Below are 15,436 nucleotides of genomic sequence, written 5' to 3'. Positions count from 1 at the left end.
TCACTTCTCAAAGAAGGGAAACAGAGAAAAACTTTTCTATTATCTTCACGATATTATTTCTTCACATAAACCCTATGGCCTGGAAGGTGGTGGAAGTGAATGTTTGCTAATGAATTATTAACCACTGTGGAGAAAGGAAAACCTATTCCCGCCACCCCCACCCCGAGATATTTTCTTGCCATTCTTTGTCTTAGAAGCAAACAATGGGCACATTAAAAAACAATGCACTGTGTTTTGTTTTGTTTTTACTTTCCCAGTAACATTAGGTGGTTAGGAGAGAGAACAGTTCAAGGGTGAAAGCACAGAGACAGACATATTAGGAGAATTTAATATTTTTACTAGAGTTCTGAAAGAAATACGCTACCCTGATTTATCACCAAATTCCTCATTTTACTATCTACTATGCAATCTGTTGGTAATCTTCCAATAGTAGTATAAGACAACAACTGAGGGCCCTTACCCACACCACCTTCACATGTATGTCAGACCTCAAGATGCACCGAAAACTCCAAGGTTTTTATTTCCACTTTAATTATCTTTTACTTAATAATAAAATGAAAAATAAGAATATATGAATACATACAATCTATATACATATATTTATTGCAAATACTTAAAATTCTTATGTAAAATGATTTTTCTATATTTGTGAAAAAATATGACTTTTTAAATGGTGTTGACACCAACTTCTCTGTACATACCCTCAATTCCAATGTTAACAATTCCTTTAAAAAGGCAAAAGACACAAAAGTTTAGCATTTACCAAACCAGTCTGTACAAATCTTTTAGCCAGAAGGAAAAAAAAAATAGCTTGTGGTAAATAAGTCAATTTTCTTTTAAAATAAAAAATAAACTCCAAAACTCTTCCCCTTATTGCATTTTTTTGGAAATAATCTGAGTGTCTTTAGAGTAACTTCCTTTGAAATAATTTGTGCCTTAACAGTGAGGCCCTACATCAAACATACCTTATATGAGAAATTCAAAGTCTCCCACTGTCACTTTTTACATAGATATTAAAATATATATTACTTAAAATATATTACTGGAAAGCTATTTTTAAAATTGATCTTTAATAGTTGTATCAAATGTAAAGCATTAAAAAAAATAAGTAACCAAGAATCTATGAAGGTCTTACTTCCAACTTTAGGAACTGCTTTACCTATTGTCCTCTTTCAATAGGTTATGTAGGTATTGAAACACGGTAGGAAAGATCCCTGCCTATCATCATGTTTCTCGGAGTCTCTTTGGACTATTCTATAAATTGAGCTGCAAACTACCCTTGGCCAAGTTTTTTTACTTAGCACATTGTTGTAATGCAACAGGGAGACTTTTCTCTCCTTGCTGTGAAATCTGTGGGTCACAGAGAAAACAACCCTGGTACTGCTTACTGACAATGAGCTCTAGAAACAAAGAGTGATGTAATGACCAGAGAAGACCCCCTCATTATAACAAATAATTTCACCCAAGAGTTCTTTAAGGACTCTTAGGTGAAGAAAGGCAGTAAGAGCAATTAGGATGGTAAACGGTCCAATTATTAATGTACCAATTTATGCCTTCACCTGGAAGGCAATGACGTCCTCCTTTGGCTATTTAAATCTGTGATAACTCCTAAAATGTCTACACTGTGTGCCTTCCCAGCCCATGTAAGTATGCTTCCCCTGCCCCAAGAAAAATTTCCCAACTGCCAGACCTTATTCTTAAAGATGTTACATGGGGTACCACAGACAGCTTCAGTATCTTCAACACAGGGGTTATGTAGGGCAAACAACTCCAGGTTATTTGGCTTTATTTTCTGTTTAATAGGATGGAGAATTTTAATGAAAATTCTTTAAAATTTAGGGAGTCTTCTCTACTAGACAACTTAGAACATTCCCAAGTAAGACTGAGATGATATATTGTTAATGCCACCTCCCCAAGGTGACCTGAAGTGGAAGGTTATCTGAAGGCTTGAGAAGCATACCCTGGAGGCATAAGCATCAGGCATAATGCCTGACTAGTCACTGGAAATAGTGCAACTTAATACCATAAAAATAAGCTTAGCACTTATTAGAAACATTTCAGACTGAATTGAAAGGTAAAGTAACTGAAAACCTAAGATAAAAACTGCTTTAAAGGTACTGGAATACCATATTCTAATAATTTAAAGGTTTTCTTGTTCCTACTGCTTCATTTTCAAAAGGGCCAGATTGTAATTTTTCTTTTTTCTTCTCAGCTCAGTCAGCACAAGATGAATGACCTTCTATGTGAAACCGTTTTGAAACCGATAGACTGCATTCAATTTTCTACCAATCTAAGAGAATCTAACTATTCTCTCATTTAGTCAAGAGTGAGGCAGTGTACCTATTTGACGATTTATTGAATATTTTATTAGCTGGGTATTATCTGTAGAGAGAATCTGGTGAACAGTAATGCTTAGGACCTATCTGCAAGAGCCTGGGTCAAGATGAATAGGCACGATATGGTTTGCTCTCTAAATGGACTTGAAAATCCCTGATGCCTTTCCTCCTTTCCTGGTTAGTCTGTCCATCCTCAGATTAAGAGAACCACGGAGGAGAGACTTTCTATGATAGGAAAGGTGTGAAGAAGAAAAATCATTTTGAAAAACCAAATTGGTTAACTCGTGCTCACCGTGGGGTCGGTTCTGAAACAGTCAACCACTTCCGGCAGCAGACCACCCCTCAGTCCTGCCACTCAAGTGGGGAGTGACAAAGCTGGGAATGGAGAGTTTTAACTAGCAATAGGTCTTTTTAACACCCCCTGGGATTACCCAGGGCACTGAAAGTTTGGGAACAGAACCATGGTTTCTGACTCCTACTGGTTATTGGCTAGAGAACTTGCTCCTTATCCCTGGATCCTTACAGATTTCTTACCTCTTAGCTATGTGTGTGCTGGAAGAAAAAGGGAAGTTAGAAGGACATCAAATTATCTTGGTTGAAACTAGAACACAGATATTAATCCTATATTTGCTTTGGGCCACAAAAAACTCAGAAACAAAAAATAAAAAATAGAAGTAAATAGTTTCTTATGGGGTTTGAAAGTATTAAAAGAGTGTATGTATAATGCAGGAGGTGAGGTAGGGAGGGGTGGGTAGCAGAATGAGTGCAAAGCTAAGATTACTACTGCCTACTTGCCCCTAATCTGGAATGTGACTTAGTTAACGAGTCTAAACTGTTCTGCAGGGGGCTTCCCTGGTGGCGCAGTGGTTGAGAGCCCGCCTGCTGATGCAGGGGACACGGGTTCGTGCCCCGGTCCGTGAAGATCCCACATGCCGTGGAGCGGCTGGGGCCGTGAGCCGTGGCCGCTGAGCCTGCGCGTCTGGAGCCTGTGCTCCGCAACGGGCGAGGCCACCACAGTGAGAGACCCGTGTACCGCAAAAAACAAACAAACAAACAAAAAACTGTTCTGCATTTTGTATATGTCACATCCTGAATATTAAGTACAACTGTGACTGTACTAGGTTGCACTAATAATGTGTGTCCTTTGCATACGTGAAATTAGGAGATTTGAAATCAATATGCAAATGATACACATTGACAATCCCCAACTTTTTAATACCGAATTCTGGTAAATTGTAGATTTATTTTAATGTTCTTTAACCATGACCTAAATGTATGTACTCAAAAATTCTTTAGTCACTAGAGACAGAATTCAACATAAAGGAAACAAAAAATAAACAAAAACAAAAATTTGCAGCTGATTTCTTTTCCTTTCTAGATGTTTCCTAAGTCATTCACTAAAGCCCCTTTACATTAGAAATTTCTAGTGTGTAGAGAGCAGTAGTCCAAGAAAGGGGACATGTTTTCTAAAACAGGAAAAGTGTCTGACTTTTACGGTGTGTGTGTGCGCACGCACACGTGTATGTTCAGAGTAATATATAAGATTACCCCCATATTCCTCAGATGCCTGGGAGGTCAAAACAGGTTTAACAGAATGGGCAAATGTGGTATTAATGAGTTTTTCTACCTGTAGCAACAGCTAACTGTAGAACATTAGGTAACAGGTTGGGAGAGAAGAGGATGAGAGGGGCTACTTTGTTTCTAGTGTTAAAATTGTTTTCCAAAGTTCTTTATGTTCAGTTCAACAGTTTCTGCACCTTTACTCTGCTTACCCAACAAAACACATAGTTCAAATCACCCTATCACTAACACTTTTCTGTTAATTTTATACTAGTATTTCAAACTTGTTTGTAAGCTCCCACGAATGACTAAATCCTCGGAGATTATTGCTGGAATTACTGCCCTGCACAGGTGATGGTAACCCAAGGGGCCCCGCGAGGCAAACTTTTCATGGACCACGCACGCTGCTTCAGGGCAAGGGAGTGGGATTAGGGAACAGCAGGGATCCACAAACTGCAAGCAGAGTGCCTGGCAACAGTACTCGTTTATGGAAGCCAAGAACCAAGTCAGAATTTTCAGAGTCTCAAGTACTGCCTGTGAAATTAATACCTTATCAAAAATTTCAACTTGAGAAGGTTCCATCTAAGGTAAAGGGACTGAGTAAACCCTGAATCCAAATCCTGTGAAGGCTGAATAACCTACGTAAAGCCTGCGGTCAAGACATAATCAACATGAGTGGTCATTTCTTCAGACCATTCCCTCACTCCTTTCTTTTCCTAGCCTCTTAAGAAAGGGCAGAAGGGAAATCGCTTCCTTTCACCATGCATGGCATTAAACTTTTCAAAGTCACATGAAGTGGAACATCAATCTGAAGTCAAAGTAATACATTATTACCTAAACACCTGGAAAAATGTTAAAACAAGATGTGACATATTTACATGATTTTGTAAGTGCAAACTTGTCACAAATTCACAAAGTCTTGACTTGGACTTACTATACAAGGTGCTTTTCCTCTAAAATGTAAGATCTGTACTCTGTATTCCTGATTAAGTAACACTTGTCTCTTAAGACAACTGAAACCTAGTTTATTTCTGTGATTCCAAAAGAACTCAAAAACCACATCTGTCAACCCTTCCCCCTTCCTGCCTTCTTTACAGTGTGTTCTCCCGGTCTCATTACCGAACGACAAGGCAGGAGACACACAGTTTGGAGGGGCCAATGCAATCATCGTGGCAGAAGGCTCCACACCCCTTGCACATGATCATGGCTTTCAATCGGCAGTAACATTTCGAAGGTGTGTCCTCTATGCTGTTCTCTTCAGGAAAGGCCTGAACAGGAATGGTCTGGCCGTGGTTGCTGGGATTCATAGCTTGGCTAGCAGGGATGGTTGTGACAGTCACTGAAAAGGACATGACATCACCGACATTGCTAGATACCTGGCTACAGTCAGGCATCCCCGGTACAGCAGAGTTATGGTCCATGTCCGATGAGGTGGAGACGTTGATCATGCCTCTGTAGCTTGGCCCAATCTGTGTGGGGCTTCCATACAGCTTTGGGGTTTGCAGTGGTGGAAGGAGTAGAGACTGATGGGTAGGGCTGTCTGCAGGTAGAGGAAGAGCAGTAGAATTGAAAAGCTCAGGGCTGCTCCGCACGGTCTTACCTCTCACTGCGTGAGCCATCTGCTTCTGTGCTGCCTGAATAAAATCTCTGGCTAGGGTCTTCTCATCAAATGTTTGGCCTCTAGTGAACAGGTAATTCTCCTTGCTTAAAGGGGTTTGCTCAGGCACTGGCATCTCTGCCTTCACATTCTTTTTAGCTGAACAATCACTGGTGGATAGGGTTTCTCTACTGTGGGGTCCTGAACTTGCTTCACACTTGCCAGAACTCTGGGAAGCCTGCGGCTCCTCCTTCACCATGACAGATTCTTGCTCATCACCAGTACTTTCCTCATCAGTATCATCTTCTTTACCGCTGCTACTATCTCCTGCTGCATTTTTACAATCTGTATATCCCATCTTCAAGGCCTCAGTGGGGCTACTTAGACAAAATCGGTCTTCGGGGTTTACAGAATGGGTCCTCCTAAGGCTCTCTGAACCCCGGCCATAGGTGGAAATGTTAAGTAAGTAGTGACCTGCCATGGCAGGCTTGGATGTCCTTCTGCCAGCAAAACCCAGCATAAACCTCTGGCTTGTGGAGATGTCCTCTAACTGGAAACCTGAGTGAGTGAAGTTGAACTGGGAGGGCTGCACAAACGAGAGAACATTCTGCCTCCGAACCCTTTGGATGAGTGTCTGAAGGATCTGATCTTGGGTTGCTTTACTTAGTCCTTCTTGGTATTGGTGTGTGTCAATGCTAGCGTCTCTTAGATCCTTACCTGAAAAGAGCTGAAGGGGTCTTGGAACCTGGGGGAGCTGCTTACTTTGCAAACTTTTACCCAGTTGCTGTGTAGCTGGATGGGACTGTCTCTCATTAACTTCCTCTCTGGTGCTATTTTCTGTTACGCTGGTACCTGCGAGTGCTCCTATCATCATCCCCTTTTCCTCTTTTGTAGTTAGTGGAACAGTTTTCATTTCAACTTTGGTGAGAGGTTTAGGCAGAATTTGCTCCAGGGGAACATCTTTGCCTTGCAGCAGCTGAGTTACCAAAGGATTATTAGCAGGGATATTAGAGCTTGGCCTTGAAATGGGTCCATTCATACTTGAAGAAGCTCCTGGGGTCTTAAGGCTAGAAGCTGCTGGCAAAGTGCTCGAGGATGGAGCTGATCCAGTAGGTGCTATGGTTACAACGACCTGGGGTACAGGAAGCTTCTCTAAAGAGGCTGTTGCTAATAAAGATGTTAAAGGGGAGGGAGTCATGTCCACTGAAGCACTAGCACTTATCTCTGCTGAGGCTGGAGGGTTTGGTGTATTCTTACTAGAACCTGCTTTGGGCTCAACTGTGCCATCGACTGCAAAATGAACAGGTGAGGCACCTGCGATTAGAGCAGGATCTGCTGGAGTAGGAGGTGCTTTCTCCTGCCTACCATTACTGGGCCCTTGTGGGTGGCTAAGAGAGGCCACCGTGGCTGCCGCCCTGGTGGGGTTCAGTTTTTCATTACTTACTTTCCCTAAAGCTGGTGGGGGTGTGTTAGCGTGGGCTGGTGACGGGACACTTGAGCACGCTCCACTGATGGCAGATGGTGGAGGCACTGAGGAGGTTTGCTGTAGTTGTGCTCCAGAGACACTGTGAGACTGTGCCTGGCCTGGGGTCTTGGTCTCAGATTGGGGCTGAGTCTCTGGACCACAGGGTAAAAGCTCTCTCGTACCTCCCCTGCTTCCAGTTCCTGCCAGTTCCAGTGTGGGGCCCTTTCCAGTTTCACTGACTCTGTTTGAGTCTGGACTCCCTCCTCTAGCAGTTCTCCTTTCAGCCCCCTCTCCTGGACCTTGTCCACCCCCTGGGCCAGGTCCTGGAATGGTCCCTCCAACTGAGGCGGCTGCAGCAGCTGCGGCTGCAGCAGCAGCTGCTGCCCTCTGTGCTTTGACCAGCTGGGCTTTTGCTTTGATGTCTGCGAGAGTTCTGGCTCCTGTCCTGTTAGGACTAGTGATGGAGATTGGAAAACGAGCCCTGGGAGAGACCTGCGATGTAGGAAACGGCATGGGGGAGATTCTGGAGACCGGGATCTGAAAGAATTAGGGGGGAAAAAAACAACAGAGCTTAGTTTTCATTTATAAGAGCAATCAAACTTCATTAACACAAATTCTGAGTAGAGTGAACCCTATGACAAGGACGGGAAGCCTGTGACTAAGAGACCAAACCATGGGGACAGCCACAAAGGTTTGTCTCCAGGATCCTTTCACCTCCTCTATTGGTGCCAAGGACTCCCCTCCCTCGACATCCACTCCCACCACAAAGCCTCAAACCTCTTCTTACAACACAGCTCTCTCTTAATGTCATTACTACTCATAACAGCTGATCATTTAAGATAGAGACCTTTCTATGGTATCTACATTTTAAAATGTGTGTAAAAGCGAGAAGACAGAAACAGAAGAAATAAAGAAGTAGCACACCATTACTGTCTTTTACTTCTTGGCTTTACTACCGAGGTCCAGAGGAAAATTCTTGTTCTCTTCTCTTTTACACACGCACACTTGCACAGCTAAGCATATAGGCTGAATTATCTCAAATTACAGAGGCTTCTAAACTGCACTGGAAGGAAGACAGTGTGTGATCCACTCTGCCCACCCACATGACAGGGTATGTATATAATGTCTGTAACGTTAACCAATGTCATTCTCACCCCCTGCTGGCATTATACTTATTTGTGGAGCTTTTAAAAAATATACATCCTCTCAGTCCTGTCCTTAAAATTACAAATTAGAACTCCTAGAGAAAAACTGCATTTCTAGAAAGCTTCTTACGAGATTCTGATGCATCATTAGGTTTGAAACCACTGATTTTCATATCATAAAATATTATACCTAAAAGGAATCTGACTCCTGTTCAAAACAATACTTTGAAAGCTACTGGAATTAAGTAGAATGAAGCAGTATCTGGGCCTTTCTAATAGTTGGAAGAATTTAAAAGAGCAAATAACTGTTACAGATGTCCTAGGACATGTAATTAAAAACATATTAAGCCGCTGAGCTCTAAGAAAATGCATGTCATCTTTCTGGAACTCCTTAAATTGAGACTAATAAAATCACTAAAGATTTTTCATTATCTGCAATACCCATTTCTAAAAAGGTCAGCAGTCCTGAAGAATTCTCTGCCATTCAGAAGTTAGACCTCTAGGATTCTGTAACACCTGTCACAAAGCCCACATATTTCTCATCATGAGATATACTCAATCTCTCTCTTAAAGCTGAAATCTACTTTACATCCAACTGCACACAGTATTTTAGAAGCTGCCCAGAATAAGAAAGAAGCAACTGTTGCCCCTTGGTAATACCATCTAGCAGAGACAACTAATAGGGGGAAAAACAGATAAAACTAGAAAATTAAAAACAAGAAAGTAAAAAGCACAGTTGTGGAGGGGAATCATATATAGGGAACAAGCAACCTTACATTAGAATAATCTTGAGAATAACAACATATCCAGCACAATAAAGGATACCTATCATAATGACTGAATATCATTAATAACATGTTGATTAAATAAGGACAATCCTTAAGAGTGGTTAAAATAAAAAGTTTTAATGCTTAAAAATGAGAATTTTCAGTTATTTAGGTAACTAGTCCTATTACCCGTTTATATAGAATAAATGAGATGTTATATATTTTTTTAAAGTACAAAAACCACACAAGCTTTCTAGGCACTGATAACAATTCAACAATTTAACTTATTGAGAAGCCCTACCCTGGTATAGCAAAGGAATTAGATTCTTTCTGTTATAATTGTATACTGAATGGAAAATACATAATGTCTGGTTGAGTTGTCCATCTCTCTATATACATATATGTACACATTTTATATTGTAGATATGCATATATAAAATAGATATATGTGCATATATAATCTTATACACATATACATATATAACATTTGTAATAAAATTCAAATTTTGTTTTTCTATTTAAGTTTTGTTTAAAAGATTTTGTTCTGTTATAAATTACATTAAGCTTTGTCTAAGAAAATGGGATTTGAGATAGGGTCTAAGGTAAGAGTGTTACTAAAGCAACTTCTGGTGGAAAGTTTTTGGGGAAATGAGAAAGAAGTAAAAGAAAGGAAAGAAGTTAAATAACATTAACTTGGTCACAATGGATTTAAGTTTTCAGTGTAGAGTCTCTTTGGATTAGCAGAAAGATGAGGAAATAGAAATGATGGTTCTTACCCAGCGTCATTTATATAAAGTAAAACCTAGACTATAACTCAGCTCTCAGGTTTAGAGATAAGTTCTAATTGACACCCATTAAAGAAAGGTTTCTCATATTTTTAAAAGAAGAATACAAGTGATTATCATAAAACTCAGAATCTCTAGCAAAGCATGACAGTGTATGCTAATGGTAGAAAAATATCAAAAAAAAAAAAAGAAAAAGAAAAAAGGAGAGATTCCTAAGTGCTGCAATCACAAATCTTAAAATTAAAAAGTAATGAAGAACATCATACTATTATGGTGCAAAATGAGAGAGAGAAGTCCCACAGTGCATGAAACAGGTCAAGTACTAGTAACTGAGTGTTTCCAAGGGATATTTCCAGGTAGGACTTTGGTTAGTCTAAGTTGAATAAAAAAGGGAAAAGAGTATTTCTATTTGGCTTATTTTGTTTTACTTATATTCTAATGTGAATGAATGCTACCCAGTGCCTGGGTTCATAGTAGACACAACAGTGTTAATAAATACTATTAATAAAATTAAGAATGAACTGCAAACTGATATTAGGCACAAGCCCAAGTACACACTAAGGTAGTGACACTGCTATAGAAATTTAAAAGATCTGATATGCAGCAATATAGGGCTAAAACACAATTAATCACATATCCTAAGCAGTAGAGCTTAGCAAGGCTATTCCACCTTACTAAGGTCCCTCAAGTGACCAGTGGTGACTCATGGCAGCCACACACATTTCCTTTAAAAGGTTGGAACTAAAAGGTAGTTCCAGGCTCTCAGAACATCAAATCAGTTATGGCAGCAATAATCAACACATTATTGACCGGGGATTTTTGTAGAAACTAATGCCTGTGGCCGTAATATGTCTCCAGTCAATAAAGTGTTAAATATCATGGCTCTTGATACAAAGATGTGATCTCTTAATCACATCAATGACCTCCTCCTGTTTATTATTATACTTATTATTTTGTCACATGAGACAAAATACTTTCCATAACTGTCTTAAAATACAAGAGTAGCCAGCAGGGGTGTGGGTGGGGGTGGACTGCATTAGATATTCAGATATCTGAATAAGTATTCAAACCCCAAAAAGGATCTGTGAGGATGCAGTTCTTTTATTTATGATTTTTTTTTATTGGAATACAATTGCTTTACAATGTTGTCTTAGTTTCTGCTGTAGAACAAAGTGAATCAGCTATATATATACATATAAGGATGCAGTTCTAAATGCCTGTTTCTTAATAATTTTACTCGTGTATGACCACAGTTACATGCATATCAAATATATACAACTGCTTCTGCATTAAGAAATACCACAAATATTTGAAACTTAGTAGGTACAACCAAAAACTTAGTGTTCAGACCATCTTTCTTTTTCAATTCTTCCCGCTCTCTTACCTTGAGAGGTGGTACTTTCCGCACCTGGAACCTGTCCCCTCTACTGAGAAAGGGCTGTGGGGAGACTGGAAATGGCTGCTGGTGCTGGCGATCCTCAGTGACACGTGGTCTCTTCTCCCAGCTTATAGGGGCCTCTTCTTGGGTGACAGAAGGTTTCCTCTTGAGGTTTTCTGGGCTGTGATCAGCCAGAGCTGATGGAGGCTCTTTCATAGTGGTCTCCTGTAGACCTGCTTCTACTATGGGCTTCACTACTGTTGTTTCTACCCCAGGGCTCTTGGGTTTGCTCAGGGATGTAACTAAAGCTTCTTGGCTTTCATTTTTATTATAATTTGAAGTTGTAGTGAGATGACTCTCTTTCTCAGACTTCTGTTCAGCAGAGGCAACTGGCTTTTGCTCCAAGAGAGCCTCATCCTTTGGGCACTTGATGGGAGGGACGCTGCTAAGCTCATCTGTATTGGGAGCTGAGGAAAGCAGGGGCTCTGGGGATTTGGACTTTGGCTGCATCTTATCTTGGCTTTCACGCTCTTCTTTTCTGACTGGTGATGGCAGCTGTAGTACTTCTTCTTTAGACACTAACTGGGGAATTACTGAGACTATATTGACAGGAGAGGCCTCTGAAGGAAGCATGGATTTTGGTTGCTCAGCTGGGGTTTTCTTTACTTTGGGATCGTTGGGTGAAGCTGTCAATTTCTTTGAATCTTCAAGGCTCAGGCCAGAACTAAAAGGCGGAAGAAAGAAATATTGTAGTTGAGAAATGGCCTATGTTATTGAATATGAGACAACGGTGTATGGCAATGCCTAGAAGAACCTGTGACACTTAGTAGGTAATTTTCATATATCATCTTCACTATTATTAATATTAGTGAAGGGTCTGGAGCCAGAGTGCCTGGATTCAAATCCTAGCTCTGATACCTACTATCCATGTAATAAGTAAGTGACTAGTCTTCTGTATCTCAGTTTCTTTAATTGTACGTTGTTGCTATTATGAGTAACTAAATTAATGCATGTACACTACTTAGAATAGCACCTAGCACATAATAAAAGCTCAATATAATGTTAATTATTATTACTTCTGCTTACAAAGGGGCTACATTGCCTAGAGGCATGGATCACAGACTACCCACAGAGAAGTTAAGGAAGACAAAGACCCATGTACCCTGGGACTGTGGGTTTGGACAGTGATCAGCTCTACTCTGCAGTACCTGTAGAAAGGCTGGCCCAAGAAATCTAAGGGACCCAGGGGAGACAGTAGGAGAGCTGGCTGTCAATATTCGCTAGAGGTTGAAAACGAGAACTCTGAGTTTTTGGAAAGCCTGTTTAAATTTCACTTGGTATAGCTCTAAAATTCTGAGATCAAGTGCCTCTGAGCTATCCTGGGAGTGAAGACCAAGTGAGACTTCCACAGTGTGGCCTGGCTAAGAGCTAGGCTACCCTGTAGGGGTCACTAGAGACTCCTCCTACAACAAGCAAAAACAAGATAGCCCTCTTTGGTGACTTCAATAATCAGTACTGCACCCCTGAGATGGAATGGCTGAGGACAAATCTGGACAGTAATCAAATATAGTCCTTCCAAAAAGCTGGCAAAAAGTAATAGCTAAAAACAGAAAGACCCAAGAATGGCTGTAATGCTCCATCTTATAAGGAGGGAATGAACAATATTTATGGAATAACTGCTGCCTATAAAAATGGTCTAAATGTATTCACCCTCGTTTCTGTAGAAAAGCTCAAAGCTCATACCAAGAAGGTAGAAAAATTGGTGTACGGCACTCTTCATCTCATTAAGAATCACTTCTGAAATGACCATGAAGGGGATCAATGAACACTACATGGAGATAAGGAAAAGAGCCATTCGTTCTCAAGCTATGGTTATGGAGTATCCTTAAAGGCTGCCATTAGGTAGGAAGGGAGACTAACAGACCATTAAAACTCCGGGTGTTCAATTCTATTTCAAACAATACAGCTCCACTGTCATCTATTTAAGTGTCCCCATTAAGACTTTTTTTTTTTTTTTGGCTGCACCGCATGGCTTGTGGGACCTTAGCTCACTGACCAGGGATTGAACCCGGGGGACAGCAGTGAAAGCGCCGAGTCCTAACCACTAGAACACCGGGGAAATCCCCCCATTAAGATTTTAAGATTTTTTTCTGTTACGAAGAAAACTGACTCAGACTATATAGCCCCTTGAGAAAAGGGTCTGTATCTTGTTTCAGCTATGAATATCTCCCAGTGCCTTCTACAGAAGAAAGGCTGTTTAATTACACGTTGAATACAATGGTCCATATTACAGGATTCCTTAGTGATTCTGGATAAGTTATCCTATTGTGGGATAACTGACTACAATAAAAAATATATAGAACTTCAGTATTCTTATGTATTATAAAGTTACTGGAAGAAAAACCAATCTACTCAAAGTAAGGACTCTAATTCAAGATAATAAAATCTTTTTTTTTTTTTAATAAAAAAAAAGAAACCACACCATCTACAATGGTAATGTGTTAAGAGTCAAGGACTAGGACTTCCCTGGTGGTCCAGTGGTAAAGAATCTGCCTTACAATGGAGGGGACACAGGTTTGATCCCTGGTCAGGGAGCTAAGATTCCACATGCTGCGGGGCAACTAAGCCCGTGCGCTGTAACTAATGAGCTTGAGTGCCTCAACGAGAGAGCCCGTGTGCTCTGGAGCCCATGCACCCTCGAGCCCATGCGCCACAACTAGAGAGAGAAAAACCCACACGCCACAACTAGAGAGAAGCCCGTGCGCCACAGGAAGAGCCTGCACACCACAATGAAGAACCCACGCACCACAACTAAGACCCGACACGGCCAAATATTAAAAAAAAAAAAAAAAGAGTCAAGGATTATGAGTAATCCAACTCTGTGTACCTACGATTCGTAAGAAAAAAATATTTTTCTTGGTAAAAAAGAACTAGTGGAAAAAAATGAAGGAAATCGCAGAGTAGATTTTCTGGAAAGGTAATAAGATGAAGCACCACATGACGTATGTATAGGAATTAACACTGGTTTATAGAACCTGTCTTGATATTTACCTCTGACCATAGTAGCTTTCAAAAAATTGTTCTTTCCAAGGCTCTACTTTTTTCTCCTTCTCAATCTCTTGTCGAATTCTCACCTGCATCTCAGGTGTAAACTCACCTGTATGTACCAAGGGGGAAAAAAAAGATATTCAATAGAAATATGCTATTTGCTACTTTCAACTATTTGTAAATCATGACAGACTCATGCAGGAGTCAGAATACTATCACATGAAAGTAACAGAAATTCCCCAAAATTCCTCATTGTAAGGGGAACTACCTAGGAGCCGTCAGGTGAAATAAAAACCCTTGCACGGCACTCCATGTAGTTGCCAGTGCGCAGCTGAAGTTAACTGGCCACTTCTCTGGGCCTTCCTTGTAGCAACCCTCACCTCTGCTTCAAATATCATAGTCTCTCTAGATTTCTTACAAACCTTGAGTCTGTCATTTCTTTTCCACTGGAAAAATAGTCATCTGGTCATAGGCTTTCAGTAAATAATGCCACTGGACACTTTATTATTAAAAAGTTCTGTTTCTCCAAGGCAACCTGTGTTTTAGGCCTTTTAGCTCTAACTGCATAATGAACAGTTATGGCCCTGCTTAAAGACATTTGAGGTTCCAGTAAAAAGGTAGGTAGTAGGAATTCCCTGGTGGCCCAGTGGTTAGGACTCTGCTTTCACTGCCGTGGGCCCAGGTTCAATCCCTGGTTGGGGAGCTAACATCCTACAAGCTGCACGGTATGGCAAAAAAACAAAAAAAGTTGGGAGTTATTTTGGAGGTGTCAGTTTTCTAATTGTTCCAGAAACTGTACGAGTCTAGTGCCCTAGCAACAAGACACTCAATATGCCAAAGACCCAGCTGCTCTGAATATGCCATTTATTTTCAAAACTACCAACCACACCTCAATTCTTCCCACTCCATCAGCAGAGAACAATGAATGTGCTTGGTAAGCCATCGTCAAACCTGTGACTCAGACAGGCTGTTTTTTTATTCTCTAATACCCAGGACATTAGAGAATAAGAAGTGGAAATGGCAGATTTGAAGTTTAAGACCTCTTGGGGGTAAGAAGAGGGAAAGGAAAAGTGTTACAGGACAGTGGATATCACAGTCCTAGGCATATGAGTGGGAAAAGAGGGATCTGACTGTCAGAATCCAACCCAGAACTTCTGAATTTCTGCTCTTTGGTTGTGTCTACTGTGCTTGATAGAATGAGGAATAAATAGTATTGAATTCTGTTCACATGTATACAGTGTTCAAAGTTTTTGCTGCTCACGAAATATGATCGCATGACTATAGGTATAGCAGTGACTGCTCATATGCAAAAAAAAAAGTAACATAATAATCAAGGTATCACTGTTGATAATATC

The 15,436-nt window shown here is 40.5% G+C and overlaps 1 protein-coding gene across 2 annotated transcripts in view; it reads right to left on the bottom strand.

Annotated features, from left to right (window-relative positions):
* Positions 1–495: 495 nt before the first annotated feature.
* Positions 496–15,436, bottom strand: part of ASXL2 (ASXL transcriptional regulator 2) — a 123,256-nt gene continuing 108,315 nt past the window's right edge. For both annotated transcript variants that reach the window (XM_019943113.3, XM_073791531.1), the window contains 3 exons: positions 14,085–14,190; positions 11,040–11,757; positions 496–7,495 (listed from right to left, as the gene is read on the bottom strand). In XM_019943113.3, coding sequence (XP_019798672.1) covers positions 5,012–7,495; positions 11,040–11,757; positions 14,085–14,190 — 3,308 coding nt within the window. In that variant the 3' untranslated portion in view covers positions 496–5,011. The remainder of the gene's footprint in view (positions 7,496–11,039; positions 11,758–14,084; positions 14,191–15,436) is intronic.

Source organism: Tursiops truncatus, chromosome 14 (assembly GCF_011762595.2).
Source record: "Tursiops truncatus isolate mTurTru1 chromosome 14, mTurTru1.mat.Y, whole genome shotgun sequence".
In the NCBI taxonomy this organism is placed as follows: Eukaryota; Metazoa; Chordata; class Mammalia; order Artiodactyla; family Delphinidae; genus Tursiops; species Tursiops truncatus.
The sequence above is the reverse complement of the archived record's forward strand: the minus strand, read 5'-3'. Positions and strand labels throughout refer to the sequence as shown.